Below are 22,309 nucleotides of genomic sequence, written 5' to 3' on the forward strand. Positions count from 1 at the left end.
GTCTGCTCTATTTAATTGATTTTAGAGCTTCAACATAGTCTAAGTGGTTTATCTAATTGGCCATTTAAGGAACAATCTCCCAAAATATAATCCAGAGAGCACTTTAGCCTTGCTCAAGCCTAAAAAGTGATTCAGAAGTGCTTGTATCAGTCTGCTGCTTATGCGGGGTGTCTTGGATGAATGCACATCTAACTCTGGACTCTTCGTATAGACACCTGATGTTAATAGGATGATTTGGGGCATGATGTATGCCTGTAGTCATTTCTATTTTTATTTTTTAATCAGAATGCTTTCTACTACTGCTTTTGCAGTGTTGTGAAATAGATCCTCTGCAGCGTTATTGTTGACGGCATTTTCACCATCACATCAGCTAATTTAAAGTGTGTCTCTACAACATCGTGCTAGAAAGGCTTTGTTTATATTAACATTCTTACTTTTTTTTTTAACCTCATATGACGCTGCAAATAGTTTTTTACTTGAGAGAGTAAGGAATTTCCGTAACCAAGCCAGGATGTACTCAGTTTTGTCTGATCTTCAGACATGGAGAACTGAAAATTGTAGGTGTTTTAGTTAGAAGCTGTATAGGCATTACCAAGCATTTGATTGGCACTAGTCTGCAGACTGACTGAGTAGGAAAATCTCTCTTTAGCCTGTAATTGTCAGTAATAGAAAGACGAAGGGAGAAATGGAATAGTGGTTTTAACAACTCTAAAAGCAGCTCTTGGCTGCAGATTTTGGATTTTTTTGTTCATAGCTTTATGGTTTTTGTGCATGTACATTCCTCTTAAGTTTACTTTGACATTTATCTCATGCTTCACAGTTCTTATAAACATCCTTGTGAAATTTAAGGTACTTCCCTGTGCTTTCCTATAGTATTATGTTGAACTGATCCAGGAGTGAAATATGTGAGATAAATGCATATGGTAATAAGGCGATAGGGTCTTTAGTCCAAGAATTTCTTTTTAGATATGTGTTCCTAATTTCACAGTAGAATTTCATATTAATGTTGAAAATATTTATAGTAAGCTAGCAGAGGTAAAACTTTGTGGAAGTTTTTTCATGTTCCCAGAAGATGCTGTGTCTTCTGTTCCCATGCCTATTTTTTAAGTAACTTGAACTTTTTTTCAATTATGTTGCAGTTCAAATTCTTCCTCTAGTGCTTCACTAACCGGGAATTCACCAAAGATTGTATCCTCAGACTGGGCAGTCCCTCAGGCCTCCAGATTAAAATATAGGCAGAAATTTAACAGTCTTGATAAAAGTATGAGTGGATATTTATCAGGTGAGTATGGCTTTTGATCTGCAGGGGGAAAACAACAGTGTTCTCTACCTCTGGAACCTGGAAGGTTTGGGGATGGAATCCTGGCTTGCTGAAATTATGCAAGTCATTAGATTTACATCTGAAATAAAAGCTGAAATTGTTGACATTTGGATTTATAGGAGAGAGTTTGGGTTGGCTACTGACTTCAGTCAGGCAAGAAATGGAAGTGGACATCAGCTTATTGGCTTGGGCTTTATGTTAGACCTGTCGGGGACTGAGGAGGTAGCAGTCTGAAGGGGTGGATTGAGGAAGCAACAGTAACAGCTGAGGGGAGGAGGAGAAGAGTGGCTGCAGTGAGGAGGCCTAACCATAAAAATTTGAGAACCACCAGGCTGTGGAAGCTAACTCCATAAAATCACCATTTGTTTTGCAGGCATCTCTCTTRGGACTGAGAGCAATTTTTTTTTCATGATTTTGTAAAATGAGGGACATGTACACAGGCATTTTTGTGTCACATACTCCTGCTTTTTTTCAAGGAAAGCAGTCCAAGAGAGATGCTCACTACTACAGATATTGGTAGGAATATTTCAAAAATAAGGGAATAATTCCTTGTTGACTTTCAATACCATTTGCGCTGTATTACAGCATTACGGTGTTTCTGACAGATTTCATGTGAAGTTAGTGCAAAAGTAGAGTTTCATAACAGTTCGTGTAAAACCCTTACTGTAATTGTTTTTTGTAGAGCACTGTACAAGCAATTAGTAGACGTAAAGTCAGTGTATGTCTGTAGCTGACCAGATTTTTACCAATCCTCTGCCTGAGATTTCTAGTCTACAAAAGGAGGACTCTTCTCTGATTTGAAAGGAACCCTTAATACCTTTTATCTTGTTCAGCTAATTTTGGGCAAGGTGTATTGTTCTTTGTCAACTAATAAAAGTTAACAACTTTCAAGTTTACTATCTCAAACTCAAGGCAGACCATAGCTGTTACAGGAACACAGCTGATGCGGATAACTATAAATACTCATTTTCATGTCAGTTTTTCATGTCAGTTTTTCATGTCAGTTTTTCTGTTCTGAGCTTTGAGTGAATAAAAGCACCCAAGAATACTTAAATCTTTATTGTTTGGGTTGTAGTACCTGTTGTTAAGCCTGTAGGTAATACCAACTGTCAGCCATTAGTGAAAATGGAATAGATTAGTATTAAAAAACTGCTTGTCCCAGTTCATGACGTTTTACTACATATGAATCTTTGAACAAAGTATCACTTTTTGTTTAATATTATAATCTCTTCACTAAGGATTTCAAGCAAGGAATGCCCTTCTGCAATCAAACCTTTCGCAGACTCAGTTGGCTACTATTTGGTAAGTTTAGTTACTAATTATGAAGTCAATGCACTTACAGCATTAGGGAGGAAATGTACCTTATTGAACAAGAATTTATGAAGGAACATCACAGATCTAAAATCATAAACTGAAACTCAACTGCTTCTTAAACTGCTTTGTTCATTAGTAAATTCTCAAAAGACTACTCTACTTGATATGATTAGTGTTTTACTCTTTGTTGAACTATATATAATAGCACAGATACTGACTTCACTTTCAGATTCAATGACAAGCTGTTTAAGTTGAGCTGAAGGTCTGTTTATTTTAAAAGTAGTGTTCTGGAGCAAAAGATAGTCCAAGCTTGTTACTTTTAATATATAATGAGAGGTAGTAGAAAAGCAGTAACTTTTCAGATTTTTAGGTCTCCTGTAGTTTTCCATAAAGAGATCTACACATTACATATTTGTTAAGACTTGCCTTTACTGTGATGATGTAAATAGTTACAGTTGTCTGAAAGCTTGAATAATCTGCCTTTGAGCTGTTAGATATAGCAATTTAGATTTTGTCTATAGATGTTTATGCATAAACTCAGATGTATATGCATAAACTTTGCTGTCCTAGAGGAATTCACAGTAGCTTTGTGTTTTACAGGTATGTCTGAGGCAGTTCCCTCTTTTATTTTTCTCTGCCTTGGGGGCAGTCATTTGTTTGTCTCTACCAGCAGCAAGTTGAATTATTCTGCGTGTTAGTTTAGCTGATTTGGTTGCATGCTGTGGGGGCAAAAATGAAGTGTCAGGCTGTATTCATCCATCTGGAATAGATGAATAAAGCAGATACACATGACTCTTTTCCTCCAACATGCCTRGACTGAAGATATCAGTAGCAGGGACAAATTTGTGTACCCATTCAGAGAATTAACAGGCTAAGTCAAAATTTTGTGCAAAGTAAGGAAATACTGGTATTTGTACTGGTGTAAGGTATTTATGGTAGTTACTGTATAATGATTGTGTGTGTGTGTGTGTGTAGTTTGGGTCTGTCAGCATAATAGAAGTCTTACGTTGTCATTTCTTGCTGTTGTTCTTTTTCTGCTTAATATTTTTTGGCCAATTGTGTCTATGGGGAAAAAGGGGCATAAGCAGTTTTTTTGATTAAGCATTTCAGCTACATCCAGTCAAAGGACACGTTCCTTCATTCAATTATATTTACATAGAGTGTTCTTTGAGAGAGGTTTCTGCTTTCTTGCCAGCATCTCTGGAAGCATTTCATTGTTATTTCCTTGTATGGCAAGCATTTTAAGTACAAGTAGGCAAATGTTAAGACTMTGTTCTGCCCTCTTGTTAGAGAGGACATGTGATCCTTTTCCTTTGGATATAATTTTAAATAATGCCTTCCTCCCCCCCCCCTTTTTATTTTCTTTGTAAGGGGGAGAATGAAAAAAAGTAAAAGTGGTTTCTATCGTGTAGGGCTGGTTAGGAATATGCCTGGATTCTGTTCCCAGCTCTTGCACTGGTGATATAACAAATTAGAGAAGTCACTTAACTTTTCCTATTGTCACTAACCTTTTTTATTTCTTTTTTCTGTATTTTATGAAAACATCTTTRTAACAGCACATTATTTAGCAAAATAATGTCTCTTTTCATCAACTATTCATTTTAGTAATTATTTTTACACATCATTTCACAGGAATTGAAAAAAATAGTCCTACAGTAAATTGTTTCAGCTATCATTTGTGATATTCTGATATTTAGTTCTAATTAAAATAGTTATTAAAACTGTGCAGGTCGCTGGCTGATATTGATGGAGATGGACAGCTGAAAGCTGATGAGTTTGTGTTAGCTATGCATCTAACTGATATGGCCAAAGCTGGACAGCCTCTGCCACTAACTTTGCCTCTTGAACTGGTGCCACCTTCTTTCAGGTAAATTATTGAGGACAGTGAGACATAATATATTTTTAGCAGAAATGTCTTCTGCAAATAAAATAACTGTGTTATTTCTGTCTTCCTCCCTGCCCCTTCCAGAAGTGGAAAATACACTGAAAATATAAATGGAACTCTGCCATCTTACCAGCCTGTGCAAGAGGAAGAGCCACAGAAAAAACAGCCAGGTAAAATCTGGTTCGTGGTCTCGTTCTTAATGTATAGTAGCTGTCTTCAAAGGGTACTGAAACTTCTAGAAAGTAGGAGACCTAATTAAATCCCAAAGGGGCTTCATTTCAGGAGCTAGATTTTGTTCATCTTGGATGGAAGGAAGGTGGTTAAGCAGATATAGTCAGCCAATTGCAGCTAATAAAATAGAGAAAGCAGAGATAAGGGCTATATTTAGCTTAGGAAAGAAGCGCGCTGTTCTCAGTAACATTAATAATGTATTTTTGGAAAAGAAATCCTTTATGGCCCAGCATTTCAATACTGTGGAGAAGTATTGGCATTGCTTTGTCCTGCACATGGAGGATTCTGAAACCAAGCGATCCCAATGTTGTTCAGTTATCTGAAGACTATATAAAATTTTTATACAGCATAGATTTTGCTGTCATCTTCCAGATGCTACCAGCAAAGATCTCTTACAAGGAAGTGTAAGACTTGATTCCCTTTTTGGAAGGGTAGTTACTTAAAGCCTAGGTAATTCCTGAGTATCTCTTTTTATCCTGTATTGCAGTAATTGATCTTGATCCTGTTTTGTTTTCGTCTGTTTCTAGCTCCAGGAGAATTTTCAGAGAACCGCTCTTAAAGACTCTCTGTATTAATTGTCTTGCACAATGGAAAACCTTTTTCCTTTCAACAAGAGAGTCTTTTGCTAAGCTATTATATAAGCTTATATATTATATAAGCTTATAGAAGCTATTATTTTCTGTTTCCTCTAAAATTTAAGCTATTCTGTTGATCAATTTTAAATCATTACATTTTGCCAGTAGGATAGACTTTTAAAATTTAAAAGCAATACTGACATTTTTGAAAGGAAAAATAATACTTTAGTGAATGCAATATGCTTAAATTACCCATGATCCAACAACCTCGGCTCACCAGTAAGAAAGTATGTATTGTTACCATAACAAAGGTACTTGTTTGAGACCAATATTTTATGTAGGACAGAACTGAACTACCTTTCCTAATTTTAGTGACATTTGAAGACAAAAGGAAAGCAAACTATGAGAGGGGAAATATGGAGCTGGAAAAACGCCGTCAGGTCCTGTTGGAGCAGCAGCAGAGAGAAGCAGAACGCAAGGCTCAGAAAGAAAGAGAAGAACAGGAGCGAAGAGAGCGGGAACGACAGGAGCAGGAACGGAAAAAACAGCTTGAAATGGAAAGGCAGCTGGAGAGACAGCGMGAGCTGGAAAGACAAAGGGAAGAAGAAAGGAGGAAAGAAATAGAAAGGCGGGAGGTTGTTTTCTTGAAATTGTTTCTTAATGCTTTAAGGAATGTGTACATGTATCCAGTACCCATTTGACAGAGCATCCAGGATTTGAGTGCTGGCTGTGGCTTTTGGCAAGCTGTTTTGGGGATTATCATTTCTGTCTGAAAATTTTATATCTTTTATAAATGAATGAGGTGTTGATCTGTGTTAAAGTTTTCAGATATTTCATAGCACAGGTAAGATTTTCTTGGACAAATTTCTTAATCTTAAAAATCTGTTTCCTAAGCAAATTTTTGCTGAACTCGATATTTTGACTGTTGACTCAGGCTTAGTTCTACTGGATGTCTCTGGGCATGCTAAGACTTGCATATTTTATATAGCTCTGTGAAATACTCAGAGGTTATGAATAATGTCTGTCACTAATGTGCTCATTTATGGGCAGCATTCTAAGTTAAACTGACTTCTCTCTGAATTATGCCATTTTCTGAGGTTTTTCTTCATCAGGAGTTAGGTGCATGACATGAAGAGTCCTATAATTTATACTATTCTTTCATGATGAAGTATATAAAATGACTTGAAAAAAGACAATTCTTCACATTACTGTTACACTGTTTACAAGCAGAGCATATTATATTAAATAATAGTTTCTGTTTTGTATCTTCATTATATGTTAAAAGGATTGAATTTCTCTCTAGGCAGCTAAGCAAGAACTTGAGCGCCAGCGACGACTGGAATGGGAGAGAATTCGTCGCCAAGACCTTCTTAATCAGCGTAACAGGGAACAAGAAGAAGTCATCAAGTTGACCTCTAAGAAGAAGAGCCTTAATCTTGAGTTAGAAGCCCTAGTAAGGCATAAATTTCATTACCTATCTTTAAATGAAATACAATATTTTAAAACACATAGTTCTTCAACTATACATTAGTGTCCTGTCAGGAATTTTGCTTTACTTTGGGAGAGCAATGTAAAGGAGATGTCTGGGTTGTTTTAAGAGTTGCCTATGTATAATTTTCTTCTGATTTCTTTCTAGACGGACAAACGTCATCAGATCTCAGAAAGGTTGCAAGATATTCGAAGCAAAAAGCAAATTCGGAAAACTGWGCTGGAAGCTTTAGATAAGAAATATGACCAAGGAATTATGGAAGTCAAGCAACTACAACAGCAGCTTCAGGTTTATAGCATTCATTTAAGCTTGTAACTCTTCTTTGTTTCCCATTCTGTATTCCTGTAATGCTCTTGATAATAAGTTTCAATTAGGAAGAATAATGAATCACTTACAGTGATTACAGTGCAAAGAGGAAATCGGCAAGGCCATCAACATTCCAGGGGCTATAATTTTCTTTGTAGTGCTAAAGAAATGATTATATGTGCTACAAGTTGATAGTAGAATTATGACAGCAATCAAAGCCTCAGCTCTGCTTCTATAAACAGACAATAATGACTGCTCTTTAATTATGAATTTTTATAGAATTCAAATTCTTATAGAACACAAGTTTTTATGAGGAATGTTTTGCTGTGTGGAGAGCAAGAAGTGCTAAGCTAAGTTAGTCTTCAGGCAGAATTACCTTTCCATTTTTGTTCTGGGAATTTTTTTTCTCCTTCAGATAAAAAGAGGGGAATTACTTTGAAATAGCTAGCTGCCATCTGCTCTCATGTGTCAGGGCAAGTTGTTTTATGTTGGATCATAGAATCAGTAAGATTGGAAGGGACCTCTGGAGATCATCTARTCCAACCTCCCTGCTCAAGCAGGGTCACCTAGAGCATGGTAGACAGGGTTGTATCCAGGCAGGCCTTGAAGATCTCCAGACAAGGAGACTCCACAACCTGTGCCAGTGCTCCGTCACTCTCACGGTGAAGAAATTCCCCCTCACGTTCAGGCGGAACTTCCTGTGCTTCAATTTCTACACATTGCCTCTTGTCCTGTCACACGAGACARTTGGAAAGAGTTTGTCCCCATCCCCTTGACACCCTCCGTTCAGGTACTTATACACATTGATCAGATCCCCCCTCAGTCTTCTCTTCCCCAGGCTGAAGACGCCCAGCTCTCCTAGCCRTTCCTCATAGGGCAGGTGCTCCAGCCCTCTGATCATCAGTGTAGCCCTCCGCTGGACTCTCTCCAGTAGCTCCATGTCTCTCTTGTCCTGGGGAGCCCAGAAATGGACACAGGACTCGAGATGAGGCCTCACCAGGGCTGAGGAAAGGGGCAGGATCACCCCCCTCGACCTGCTGGCAACAGTCTTCCTAATGCACCCCAGGAGACCATTGGCCTTCTCGGCCACAAGGGCACATTGCTGGCTCATGATCAACCTGTCATCCATCAGCACTCCCAGGTCCTTCTCTGCAGAGCTGCTCTCCGGAAGGTCAGACCCCACCTGCATACTGGTGCATGGGATTATTCCTCCCTAGGTGCAGGACTCTGCCCTTGCCCTTGTTGAACCTCATGAGGTTCCTCTCTGCCCAACTCTCCAGCCTGTCCAGGTCTCTCTGTATGGCAGCACAGCCCTCAGGTGTGTCAGCCACTCCTCCCAGCTTGGDATCATCCACCAACTTGCTGAGGAGGCACTGTCCCCTCATCCAGGTCACTGATGAAAAAGTTGAACAGGATGGGACCCAGGACTAGCCACAGGCCTCCAGCTGGACTCCGCACCACTGATGACAACCCTCTGAGCTCTGCCTTTCAGCCAGTTYTCAATCCACCTCACTGTCCACTCGTCTAACCCACACTTCCTGAGCTTTTCTAGGAGGATGTTATGGGAGACAGTGTCAAAAGCCTTGCTGAAGTCAAGGGACACAACGTCCACTGCTCTCCCCTCATCTACCCAGCCAGTCCTTCCATCAGAGAAGGCTATCAGATTGGTTAAGCAGGATTTCCGCTTGCTGAATCCATGCTGGCTACTCCTGATCACCTTCTCTTCCTCCATATGCCTGGAGGTGACATCCAGAATGAGCTGTTCCATCCCCTTTCCAGGGATGGAGGTGAGGCTGACCAGTCTGTAGTTGCCTGGGTCCTCCTCCTTGTCCTTTCTGAAGACTGGAGTGACATTGGCTTTCTTCCAGTCCTCAGGCACCTCTCCAGTTCTCCAGGACCTTTCCAAGATGATGGAGAGTGGCCTGGCAACAACATCTGCCAGCTCCCTCAGTACCCGTGGGTGCATCCCATCCGGGCCCATGGATTTGTGGATGTCTAGCCTGCCCAGAAGGTCTCTGATCCTATCCTCCTCCACCAAAGGAAAGTCTTCCCTTCTCCAGACTTTCTCCCTCRCATCCAGGCTGCRGGATTCCTGAGGGCTGCCCTTAGCAGTGAAGACTGAAGCAAAGGCRGCATTCAGTAGTTCTGCCTTCTCTGTATCCCTTGTCACCAGGGCCCCTGCCCCATTCAGTAGCAGTAGGCAATCAATGTAAATGTTCTCTTGACAACATTTATACTTCCAGGAAGTCTATTAAAAGTGGTTTTTTTTTCTAGCTGCGTTAATATTTGTGGATTGAAAAGATTKCATTTTTAATAGTATATATACTTGGAGCATAAAGTCATTTTTTTTCCTCTTCCTCATAATGAAAATATATAACAATGTTTAACATGAGTTTAAATTATGTTTGAAAATTTACCTCATTTTTAGTTAATGATATATAAACAATATTAAAAATTTGTTATGTTTTCTCCAATATCTGCAGGAGTATCAGAATAAACTAATCCATTTAGTTCCTGAAAAGAAATTGTTAAGTGAAAGAATTAAAAACATTCAGCTTGACAACACTCAGAGTAAGTGTCTGCAAGTTGATTCTCTCTTGTTTTCATTGCCAGCTTTTCAGCAGACATAGAAAAGACTTAAGGATATAGGGGTATTAAGCCATTTATATTGTTAGGGTATGGCAAATTAGAATTGTTATATCTACTTTCCGTTATTTCCTCTATGTTCTAAATGTGGGGCAAACAAATACATTTTCCTGAGAAGGCAAGGAGTTTTCTTGAAAGTATGCAGACTGTTYAGCCCGCAGATACTATAATCCTTATTAACACCTTTTTTCTTTTTTCATAGTGTAAAATGAGAAGAGTTAATTTACAGAATACTTGCACTAGTCTTTACACTAAACCACTCTAGAGTGGTCCCCAAAGTCTCCAAAAGCTTCATTTGGATCAGTCTAAAATGATACTAAAAACAAACKGCAAATTAATTTGTGCACATATTACATGTAATGTCTGTGTTTCTCAGATGTTGGGTCCAGCTCTTCTGTGCTCTATAAGAATAGAATAATAGATTGAAGATTTTTTGCGAGGACAGAAATTCTGAATTTGGAATGTATGTATATTAGGAAGAAGTAAAAACAGTTCATGAAAAGCCTTTTACAGGGATTTGTGTTGTTTTTTCTTCTGCAGGTACAGGGATCAGTTCAGTGCACAAGAAGTCCTTAGAAAAGGAAGAATTATGCCAAAGACTTAAGGAGCAACTAGATGCCCTTGAAAAAGAAACTGCTTCTAAACTCTCTGAAATGGATGCATTTAACAGTCAGCTTAAGGTGGGTGTATTCTCTAAGTATGAAATGTTACACTGGTAAGCACTGTCTTTATTTCCTTATTTTTCTGTCCAGTCATAAAAACTGATGATAGTTCCACCAGGCTGGGGTTTTTGTGCTCATCTTTTATATAGCTCCACTTCCAAAAGCCTTTCACAACTTTGAATGTCAGACAGGAATTACCAGCACTCTTTCAGCAAATAAATAGTGCAATAAAAATGCATTTTAAGCTAATATATTAAAATATTAACATCTTACTAATCATTGCTTTGCATGAATCAACTATTGTTYGGTCTCAGCCTATGCCCTCTAGAACTTGTTTTGAATTAAAGTTTCTCAGGTCCTTGCAAATTCTGTCCTTATGATGCTGAGGTTTTATCAGCTGTCTTTTTTGAATTGTGGATTCAGTATTTAACCTTTAGTAAAAGAAATACAGGATTTCACAGTACATCATACAAGATCTGGTGGCAGACCAAGGTGGTGTTCTGTAAGTAACATAGGCCACTTATTTGTGTAGAAGTTAATAAATGTTGACTATTGTACCTGAAGGCATTTTCATTTCAGAGATGACTCTGGACTTACCTAAAAATGCATGCAGTTATCAGGCAGGCTCACATGTTTCCCAATAACTTTATTTACCAGGTTATTCATAGTAGCATTGATGTGAAAAATGGTTTTATGTTGGCCTAATGCAAGCACCGTACACCATTCATTAACAAGAACACAAGGAAAGATTTGTAGATGCTTTAAAAGCTTTTTTTCTTTAGGAAATGATTTCATGTAACATTGGTTACATGCATTTTTAGTCAGTTGTTTACTTGCATGGCTTGCTATGTTCGATGGCTGCATCCACAATTGAGTCTTCCCTAAAATATGTTTTTAAAAATACATTGCAAAGTTTAATTGGCTTTTTATCTGCCTTATCTTACAGTGTGAGAATATGGATGATTCTGTTCTTCAGTGCCTTTTGTCTCTGCTAAGCTGTCTCAACCACCTCTTCCTCTTACTTAAGGTTATTTTCTAATCTTTGGCTCTTCTGCTTTTTAATTATTTCACAGTTTTTCTCTGCTTACCCTTTCTGTTTGGGGATATGACCTGTATTAAGTAAATTTTCCTAAAAGAAAATCACTAGGTTCTTTTTCTTTCTGCTTGCTTATAAATCCTCTTAAAAACGTAGTGTTAGCTGCCTAGAAAGCCGAACTGAAAAATACTAACATTCTTCTTCTTTGTTAATAGACTGTGTTCACTAAATTGTTTTACCCAGATATTTTTGGTTAAGAAAAAAATCAGAGAAGAAGAATTCTCTCAGATGGAAGTAGTGTGCTCTTCCACCTTTCCATCCTTTGCTGTCTACCTGTCTTGCATGCATGCATCCGCACATCTTAAGCTGGGTCAGGTCTAAGAATTCTCTTCTGAGTTTTAGAAGAGTTTAGAAATAGCGTCAGTGCCCAGAATACRACCTGTGACATCTCAAATGCAGTGCTATTAAACCTCCAGATTAATCCAACACTAAAGCTAAGTTGCTGTTTTTCATCAACACTGCTTTTGCCTGCCACGGTCAGATATCTCATAAATCCTCATAAATGATCTCAAAATTATTTAACTGACCTTTCTATTCTGCAAAAGGATTATTCTCTCCTTAAAATAAAAACATAAGTTTTTTTTTTTTTCTATGATGAAAATTTGTTTCCACAGTGATCCTCAATGTGAGAAGAGAAAGTATTCTCAGCTAAATATGTTTGGGGGAGGGGAAAGAATGTAAATTGCTGGGTTTAGTTTATTGATAGAGATTTGCACTGCTACAGGATAACTACCACTTGTTATCTTGCCTTTTTCACATAAGTTAGATTATTTCTTAGGCAATGTGATTATTGATATAGGTGCATATTGCAGTTGGAATAGGTTATTTTATTTGCTTTATTTGTATTTAAGAAAGGTCAGGATATACCTATTGCCTTGCTCAATATGTGTAGCACTAGTGTTTCTAAGAAAAAAGTGATAACTGTATCTTACAAATCATTTGTGACATTGTGAGATACATTCTAAAGTATAGTATAGTTGATTTTTTTTTCTTCTGTAAATTTAATTATCCCAAAAATTCATTATGACGATTTGTGTGGGAAAAGTTTGTAATCAAAGGGAGATAGAATAAGAATTGAAGGATATGATCAACAAGAGCAGAATAAAATCATAAAGACTCTAGTGTGAGTTAGTGCCTTTAGGCCATTGCTTCCTRCTGTGGTAGGCCTGGTGAATATTTTTATTGAATTTTCTGATTTTAATATGGGAGTGATCATCCCAGTTCTGCCTGTGTTATTTTAGCCTTCTATTTGAGCCTACTGCTTTTCAGTTATATTTTACAATCGGGAATGAAGAGGAAAAAAGAAGGAATGTGAACTGAGGTTTATGGTATTGTGTTGGCTTCAGCTGAAGCCTGCCTCCTCAACAAACAGGTCTTCTGGTTATTTAAAATATGCTACATTCCGCATTGTCCTTAGATAACACTCTGTTTCACTTCTCAGTTTCATGTTTTCCCATTTCCTCTGTCATATTTCCATTTCCAGCAGGTGCATGACTGGACAGGCTCCTAGAAAGCCTAAGTTGCATAAACGGCTATTTGCATAAACAAACTTGCCAGCTATTTTTAAACTTCCATTTGTTTGACTTTCTTTATGGTGACTTTCAAGGGCTATTGATAACTTAATATTAATTTGTCCACTTGTATTAGAATTTGGTTCACAAAGCATTAAAATGCCTGGATACTTTTCTCAGAAAAAAGACTTTATTTCTTTGATGTGTGTCGTTGTGTTTCCTCATTAGGACCTGAGAGAAAGTTATAACACGCAGCAATTAGCCTTGGAGCAGCTCCACAGGATCAAACAGGATAAAGTAAGAGAGGTAGAAAAAAGAAGAGCTGAACTTGCACAGAAAAAGCGACTGGAAGATGAGGCTGCAAGGTACTATGTCCAAAAAGTATCAGCATTGTAATTTCTAAAGCAAAATAGTGTTATGGTGGTTTAAGATATTAGTTGTAATGAACAAGAAGTCCAGCTGATAAAARCACATCCTAGTTGCCTCAGAGAAGATTTTTAATATGGAGTACCACTGACATAAGATGGTTTGGCTTTTCTCTCTCCAATSTGTTTTTATCTTCCTGTTCTTTAAAAAAACTTAAATTCAAAGTTGATGGGTAAATAGTCCCAGTAGTTACTTTTCCTGTTAGGATTTTTAGCTTAGCACACAATTCTCACGCATTTAAAATTTCTTATACTTCCTGCTTTGTTTTGCTGACCTTGAAAAGATCTGGTCCATTTGCTTAGAAATGGAAATACCAGTAGAAACCCAGAGAGTTGTGGTATTTATAGTTATTTGGTATTTAAGAAAATAAGAGAGACACCGACTGCTTAATTCTGGTATTAATCTTGAAAGTTGGATGAGTGAGCAAATGTTTACTATTAAATTTTAGTTTCTGTTTTTTAAAACAGCAGTGAGAAAATTCAAATACATGAGGATCGTTTCTTCTTTCGTTTATGTGATGCTGTTTTTGCTAAGCTAAGCCTTGCATTAAATGCCCAAACTTACTTTCCTCTCTTCTTGTTTTCTTATGGCCTCATTTGCAACTAGTTTTATTTTTCCTGTGTTCTGCTGATTAAGAAATCATTAGGTTTCGATATTGCCTGTCCTAGGTCTCTCTGGACCCTTCTGCTGTCATCTGACTATTTTACTGCTGTAACTTTGGTGGAATTTAATAGTCTCAGATTGAAATAGTGTCAGGGAATAGGTGGATGAGTGCTTTCAGTGGTGAGTCCTCAGCTCTGGAATTTTTGTTGTACTAGTTTCGCTTTTCTTAATCAGACCTGTATGAGAAAAGAATTGCTGTGTTTTGTCTTTTTAGTTTGAGATCATCTTTTCTACAATTCTGACTTGCTTTGACAGTTTTGAATGAAACAATGTTAATAATCTATATTCATGATTTATGGTCGTAACTCATGATATCATTTTTCTGCAGTAATGTCATAGGAATTTTATAATGTTTGTGACAGTCATTTTAAGAGGACAGTATACCACCTGTACAGTGATGTCTTGTTAATTTTTCTGTTGTATGCAACTGTATGAGAGTGTAACAGTATTCCTGCATAGCTCCTACCCAGTCTTGTCAGGTGTCTGAAAACACAATAAAAYAGCCATCAGATCAGTGGACTTTCCCCACAGACTCAGTACAGCAGTCTCCYCTAGGCATGATCCCTCATCAGGAATCCCTTCAGAAAGCTGTGGCCAAAAGGCGACAGACAGCTGGTAAGACCAGAAGAATGACCTGCAAGCTAAAATGCAGTGATTTCTCCCCACACACATCAGGCAAGACGAGGAACAGGTCAAAATTTGGCTAATTTCATAGAATACAGACAGGTTTCCAGATTCTCTCTTTCTTTCTGCTAAGGAGTGTAGTTTGGCCGCTGAAACATGTTGAAAAAATTGCCACCGCTAAAGACAAGGAAGTAAAGCAGCAGAGATCAATATGCAAAGACTGTTTTTATGTATCTGCCAGAGACTAATTCTGTTATCRAATCTGTTTGGAAATCTTAGTTTGCAATCATGAGATTTGGATACTGCCTTGACAGAAAGCTTAAAACCACCCTTGTTAAATTAACGGATCGCTTCTTGCTCCTAAGGCCATAAGTGGGCAGAAGTGCCCACAGAGGCATTGCACAAGTAATCATGTCACAGTGTTTCTGCATGAAGACTCTCAATCCATTTGTTATTTTTATATGAAATATACTAGCGTACACGTTAGACAAAGCGTGGTCTCCTCCCAAAAAGCTTATGGCCTGGAATGAAAAGTAGCCAACACCATAGACACAGCTTTACTTACAAGTGCAGCTTTTTACCCTGATAACACCATCTCATTTTACATGAATGTTTCCTCTTCTCTCTCTCTTTTTAAGGAAAGCAAAACGAGAGAAAGAGAACCGATGGCAGGAAAATATCCGAAAGGAAGAAGAGGAGAAAAAAAGGCGATTAGAGGAAGAACGAATGCAGGAGAAAATCCAAGAAAAACAGAAGGCTGAAGAAGCAATTGCTGTGATCAGAGAAAGGGAAAATCAACAACAGCTTCATGAAGAGGACAGCAAAAACAAGCAAGCTGAGATTCTGAGAGAAACAGAACAACAAAGGCAGAGGCAACTGGAAGAAGATAAAAGGAAGCAAGAACAACTTGCAAAAGAAGCTGAGGAGAGACGTAAGCAGAATGAAGAACTAAAGAAAAGAAAAGAAGTGACCGGCTCTCAAGAGACAGAGAAACGCACTTCTAAATTAAACATAAATGAGAAATTTGCAGATCTGCTGAAACCAACAGAGAGTAAAGTTTTTAAGCCACCATGGAAAAATGAAGGTAAATGAACTGAAACAAAAAATTCCAACAGACCTTTAGTTTCATTGTTCTTATTTTCTTGAATGTCATTTCATTCTTTAGCTGTCTTGTTGTTAGCATAACAACATGGCGGGCTTATCGTCTAAAATGTTATTAGGAAAGTAATACTCCATGTCCTTAGTTTGGTATAAATCATAGTTTGGTTAGCTTCAGTTGGACTTTATCAGTTTTCAGCGCCTATGGCTCTGCAACAAATCTTTCAGTGATCTTTTCCAACAAATCACAGCTTCTGGAAACAGTAATATTTTAGCTTTCTCGTGGCAGGTTTAGCTCAGTTGGCTAGAGCATGGTGCTGCTAATGCCAAGGTCGCGGATTCAGTCCCCATGTGGGCTATGCTGAGGGTTGGACTAGATCATCTCCAGAGGTCCCTTCCAACCTTGCCATTCTATGATTCATGATTCTATGATTCTAAGGCTTGAACTTTCTGTCATTAAAGCAGAATGCTAACGTGGCAGAGTTCTGTTAGATGATGGGTGCATGGACAGGTAACCTTCAGTGAAGTGATTTATTGACATTGCAATCCACTTTGTATTAACTTGTTTGTCTTATTAGCAAAAAGACATGGARTCAATCTAACCTTATTTGTAGGAACTTGAAAAATGCTGATAAAACAGTATTTTCATTAAAGCCAGTTTTGATTAGTTCCCTGGTTCTTTAGATCTCATCAGTTTTTCTTAAAGCTAGGTTTATCACTGAGTTCAGCAAGAACCAAGTTAGGGCGATACTGACAAATTTTTGCACATCTCAGCTATACCTTGAAAAATGCTTAGCTGTTCAGCATTATTAGTAAACTTGGAGAACATAAGATGCCTAGAAAGTAGAAATACATGATATCTTGCTATTCTAGGCTTTTAAGTAAAATCACCACATGCGCTGCTGAGCACTTACTGTTGATCAGTGTGGAAAATTGGAAAATTATGATTGTATTAAAAGGGACTATACTAAGCACTGGCTTGGCCAAAGCTATTTGACAAGAAAGGATGAGAAGATAAAGACGTCATTGTTTTGCTTTGGAAGACAGTGCACTTTATCGCTTGTATTGCATGTATGATGATTAGCATATTAAGCTCTTGCATTGTGTGCATCCTCTCAGCCCGTTGTGCCTAGTTATTTCCCACGATAGCATCTTTGGGGCAAGAACTGTTGTGTTCTTATATTCATATCTGTTGCTTAGAATAAGCCTCCAACCAAATGCATGTCTTTCAGTTGTATCAAAAGGGTAACTATTTTTTCTTCTCCTTTCAGGCAGTGYAGTTAGTGCCTCAGAATCTAGGAATTCAGTTGCCTTGGTAGATTACAGAGCTTTATATCCGTTTGAAGCAAGGAATCATGATGAGATGAGCTTTAATACTGGGGATGTAATTCAGGTAAGTATTTGTCAATCATACATAACTTGCAAAAAAGCAAACAGCTCTCCCAGTACTGAGATACACAAGGTCTTAAGCATCAAAAGCATTGTGTTAAAAATTCAGTAAGTCTAAAATGTATTAAATTTGTTTTTGGTAGGTTGGTTGGTGTTTTAAAGGATGAAATTAGGATTAGTTTAGCTAAAGTCTGTCCTTGGGTCTTACATGTCTGAGAGATGTTGGAATTCAGCTTGGACTAATGATAGTAAATCCAGTGATAAACTTTCTAAAATTAGTAAATCAGAAAGGATGTAGTTACTGCAGGTTTTTTTACATGTATTGATAGGCCTCTAACTGTCAGCTTGAAATGTGAGTGCAGTGCCCAGTGGTATGAATAGCATTWGAATTTAGATGAAACAGACTAATTTCAGCAGGTGTGAAAGGTTCGACTGTATGATCAAGACATCTGAATAGTGTGTTCTAATGTATTCTTAACTTTATCTTTTTTTGTCTCTTACTTGACTGATCCCTCACAAATGCACCCTCATGCAGATAACTAGAGTAGTTTATTCCAAGTCCATTCTTCGAAGCATTCTTGAGAATTCAGTTGCATATGCTGTCTATAATGTGACAACAAGAGCATAAGCCTGGGAGCATCTTCTGGCTTCTCAGTTGCAATCTGTATGTAATTCTTTCATTTGTTGGCATACATACATTTTTTGAAAACATAAGCAATCTGTAGACCTGTGAAAACTGATTTACAGCTGTGGTGGTGGAGTAATATATATATATATATGTATATGTAGCTAATATATAGATACATATGATTTCCCCCTCATTTGGATTATAAGTGAAACAGTAGATAAGGATGAGTTTACAAAGCAATGCAATGCACTGCAGAATTTTTAAACTGTTAGGTATTAGACTTCAGTTTGATTATGTTAAATCACATTTTTGCATTTTCATGCCAGTGAAGCATGGAGGAGGACGCAAAAGAAATAGGTGCTGTTTTRGATTCCTTTTCAGATACAGTTAATTAAGTACCATCTAACTGCTGATGTCATCTTTTAGAAATACAACAACAGCTGCCACCTCGTCTTCCACCCCAAACCCCAGCTGAACTAACTAGTTGTTAGTATTTGAGCTGCTAATATTAGCCTATTTTTCTTACTGCATGTTTGAATATATGCAGCATAATGGAGGCTTGAATGTGTRAGGGTGCTCTATAACTGTTCATTATAGTAGATACTAGAATTTTTGTACATATTTCTGGATACAGTTAATTTCAGACTCAGCACATCCCTCCTCCATTCTTTTAAATAAAACTACGAAGGAATGTTTGTTTCTTCAGTTAAGACGATGGTTCTGTAAGCAGAATGACTTCAGTGTACCAACTGCACCAGCTTTCGAGTGTTGCTAGCCTGATGCCACTTTTGGCTGCAATTTCAGCAAAACACAGTGCATCATGTTTTTTGCCAAGCCAGGATGGCTCCAGGTATTGTGTGTGGTCCCCAAGCTGCCTGTTGCCTGAGGCCTGTTTGAAGGAGTACAACATCTTGGAGGCCTGTCTCTACCCGTCTTTGAAACTCACTGAAATTGGCTGGCAGGTTCAGAGGGTTGCGTGGAGAGGAACTGCTGGAAACGCACTGCAATTGTGTCACACTCTCTTTCTAACTAGGCAAAATCAACTGTATTCTGAAAGGGAAGAGAATGGAAATGCTGATGCTTGTATGACTCTAGCTCGCGCTATGCCACGAGGTGCTTACACACTAGATATCTTGTTTACTTCATGCTGTTAATTGATTTTTGTTTGGTTTTGGTTTGGTTTTTTTTCGTCTTCCTATCCACAGGTTGATGAAAAAACTGTGGGAGAGCCTGGTTGGCTGTATGGGAGTTTTCAAGGACATTTTGGCTGGTTTCCATGCAATTATGTAGAAAAAATACCAGAAGGAGAAAAGTCTTTATCTCCTAAGAAGGCCTTACTTCCTCCTACAGTATCTTTATCTCCTACCTCAGCTGCTTCAGAGTAAGGGTTTTTTTTTTCTTTTTACATTTGTGTTAAATTGCCTTTTCTAACACAGAATGTGCCATATAGTATCATTGTTTGGTTTTAAATATACATGCAGAAAGTTTATTGAAGAATCTATCTGAAATGGTCTTAACCTGTATATTTTAAATCTTTGGTAGCCTGGTTTGCATTGTATAGAGTATCTCTTTTATATATGTAAAAATAGTGTTTCTACTTGATGTACTCTTTAAATAAAAGTTGTTCTGTGTTAAATATGCTTGTATTCAATTTGCAGACCACTTTCACCAAGTAAATCAGTAGAAGAATCTGATTACCAAAACACACCTTTTTCAAGCCTGAATGTTAGTGCAGCATGGCAGCAAAAATCAGCTTTTACTCGCACTGTGTCCCCTGGATCTGTTTCACCAGTTCATGGACAGGTATATTGTGTGGGAGTGGAGAGAAATTGCTGTGTTTTAGATTCATGTTAATGATACTGGCTTTTTTTTTCCTTTTCTAACACTAGACTACCATAAATCTATAGAATAAACAAACTGGTCTGAATTCCCCACTAGTATGCATTGATATAATTCCATATATTTTGGTAGACCAGAGAACAAGACCCATGCATTCTCTTTCCTAATTCTAATATTGTTTTCCCCTAGAATTGGACATACAAGATACTGTGACAAATAGGAGTTGAGAGATTGTTCCTGAATCAATAGCAATTGTATATAGCAGTACAAGTGTTGTTCAGACATCAAGTTATTCTCGCAACACTCAGGAATGAACTGGCTTGGAATGCAAGAAGTGATGCATCTGTTTTTAACGCTTGCACCAGTTTTGGGTAGTAAGTTCAATCAATACCTGTGCTTCTGTCTTAACAGGGACAACCTGTAGAGAACTTAAAAGCACAAGCACTTTGCTCTTGGACTGCAAAAAAAGATAACCACTTGAATTTTTCAAAAAATGATATCATTACTGTGCTGGAGCAGCAGGAAAACTGGTGGTTTGGAGAAGTACATGGAGGGAGGGGCTGGTTTCCAAAATCTTACGTCAAGCTCTTACCTGGGAGTGAAGTCAAGAAAGAGGAGTGAGTGAAACTTTTGTTACTCTTTTGTTCAACAGTTTACAAAAAGCCATGGTTTAGAGAGCAAAATTGTTGCAATGCTTTACAGTGCAGAACCTAAATAGCGTTTACCATTTACACAATGTAATTTTAGGCCTCTGTGTAATTGTTTTATGTATCTGAAGGTGCCAAGTACTTACCAAGAATTCCTTGACATTCAGCATCATAAACTCTTAAGGCACATCTTGCAGAAACAGTAGTGTATTTCTTTACTTGAAAAGATATTTATGTCTATTCTAATGCCATAGGTAACTTTAGGTAGTTCAAAGACTAGTTAGTGCTAGAATGACTGCACCATTATGTGTGAATTGATCTTATTATGTGTTATGATAGAAGTTATTTGAAATTCTCTGAAACGAGAGATTTTTGGACAAAATTTTTCATTTGTGCTGCTTTTGGATGGCATAATCTCTGAATAGATCTTCTTGCCCTTCATCACAATACTGAGGAGAGGAGGAGGCTGTGCTCTTGCGTTCCACCTACATTTTAAATATCAATAATACTCGTCACTAGCTGAGAGTCAGGGTAGCCTTTAATTAGAAAAAATGCCAACTTTGAGACAACTGAAGTGAGCTCAGTCTCATCCTAATGAAGACATTTGTTCTTAATCAGCCTTCTTATTTACTCATTTTTTCCCCTGCAGACCAGAAGCTATTTATGCTGCTATAAACAAGAAGCCTAATGCACAGTCTTACACAGCTGGAGAGGGTAAGGCTGCATGGATTATGTCACTTAATGGTACAATTTATTTCTGCGTAACGGCATGTGATTAAGCTTGAGTATATAAAGAAAATCTGAACAAGTCTTTGAATGCTTATCTGAAAGATACAGTGCAAATATCAAGCTACTGTTACAAAAATCCTAAAATAAGAACGAAGGTAAAATTTATAACTAATTCAGGTTGAGCAGAGGCTTGGGAGTATGAAGGTTTTTATGTTGTTCTTTTATTTTAAGACTCCTGGTCACACATTAATTTGTGACTAGCTATAGATATTTCTGAAAACTAAAGTATGTCTCATACCTGTTAGCTGACTTCTCTTTTCCTTTTGCTGTTTACTGTACTGTACTATACTGTAGAGACCCAAGAAGAGATTGCTAGTCTCCTAAGTGTGGACCATTCTTTTCGAATCAGTAGAGAGTAGAAAAAACAAATACTAATGGAGAAGAATTTGGGAGAAGTGCTTTCTAGGCCTTTTAATCTTCTCCATGCTCACGATTACACTTTAATTCCACTTGATGTTTTTCATCTCTACTATGTTAATCAGATAATAATGTATTTAATCAGATGTAGGTGTATAATATAAATAATTGTTATGAAGTATGGAGCTAAGATGAAAAGCTTCATGCAGGAGACAACAATTCTCCAGCTGTGGTCTACTGGTTTCTGTTGATCTTTTGGATGTTCAGAGGGTAGTAACTCTTAACTATGGCAAATATGTTTGTCTGGAATATGTGTTTCTTTGTAAGCCAGAGCTATAAGCATGCAAGATGATTATGACTGAGCGGGTAGGTTGATATGTAAACTTGCTTAGACATGCTCCATGTTATGAAAATGTTGATGAATGTTGATACCTTTACTTGCATCTTGATACCTTTACCTGCATCTGATGTGCTTTTGTCCTCCTAGCTGAAGCTGTTGTCTCCTTCTTTGTATATATTGTCTGTACAGAGTACATTGCTCTCTATTCATATTCGAGCTCTGAACCTGGTGACTTGACTTTCGTGGAAGGTGAGGAAATACTAGTGACTCAGAAAGAAGGGGAGTGGTGGACAGGGAGCATTGACAACAGAACTGGAATCTTTCCCTCCAATTACGTCAGACCAAAGGATCAAGAGGTGAGTCCTTATTCTGAATTTTTTACTTAATGCAGGATGCTTTCTTTTGTTTTTTATATTGTTGTTGTTGTTGACATCTAGCTCTTACATAAGGATTTTCCAGCAGAGGTTAAAGTG

The 22,309-nt window shown here is 37.7% G+C and overlaps 1 protein-coding gene across 2 annotated transcripts in view; it reads left to right on the top strand.

Annotated features, from left to right (window-relative positions):
• Window positions 1-22,309, top strand: part of ITSN2 (intersectin 2) — an 86,697-nt gene that overhangs the window by 38,804 nt on the left and 25,584 nt on the right. Inside the window, exons 8-25 of one of the 2 annotated variants that reach the window (XM_085320365.1) lie at window positions 1,140-1,282; window positions 2,560-2,623; window positions 4,365-4,502; window positions 4,605-4,690; window positions 5,699-5,961; window positions 6,630-6,779; window positions 6,963-7,103; window positions 9,605-9,692; window positions 10,308-10,447; window positions 11,376-11,456; window positions 13,265-13,401; window positions 15,388-15,833; window positions 17,119-17,240; window positions 19,070-19,245; window positions 19,523-19,667; window positions 20,115-20,320; window positions 21,000-21,064; window positions 22,026-22,192. In XM_085320365.1, coding sequence (XP_085176491.1) covers window positions 1,140-1,282; window positions 2,560-2,623; window positions 4,365-4,502; window positions 4,605-4,690; window positions 5,699-5,961; window positions 6,630-6,779; window positions 6,963-7,103; window positions 9,605-9,692; window positions 10,308-10,447; window positions 11,376-11,456; window positions 13,265-13,401; window positions 15,388-15,833; window positions 17,119-17,240; window positions 19,070-19,245; window positions 19,523-19,667; window positions 20,115-20,320; window positions 21,000-21,064; window positions 22,026-22,192 — 2,758 coding nt within the window. The remainder of the gene's footprint in view (window positions 1-1,139; window positions 1,283-2,559; window positions 2,624-4,364; window positions 4,503-4,604; window positions 4,691-5,698; window positions 5,962-6,629; window positions 6,780-6,962; window positions 7,104-9,604; window positions 9,693-10,307; window positions 10,448-11,375; window positions 11,457-13,264; window positions 13,402-15,387; window positions 15,834-17,118; window positions 17,241-19,069; window positions 19,246-19,522; window positions 19,668-20,114; window positions 20,321-20,999; window positions 21,065-22,025; window positions 22,193-22,309) is intronic. The other variant, XM_085320364.1, reaches the window with a different exon arrangement.

The sequence above is a fragment of the Rhea americana genome, unplaced genomic scaffold (genome assembly GCF_003343005.1).
Source record: "Rhea americana isolate MKP2758 unplaced genomic scaffold, rheAme1 scaffold_63, whole genome shotgun sequence".
Lineage (NCBI taxonomy): Eukaryota > Metazoa > Chordata > Aves > Rheiformes > Rheidae > Rhea > Rhea americana.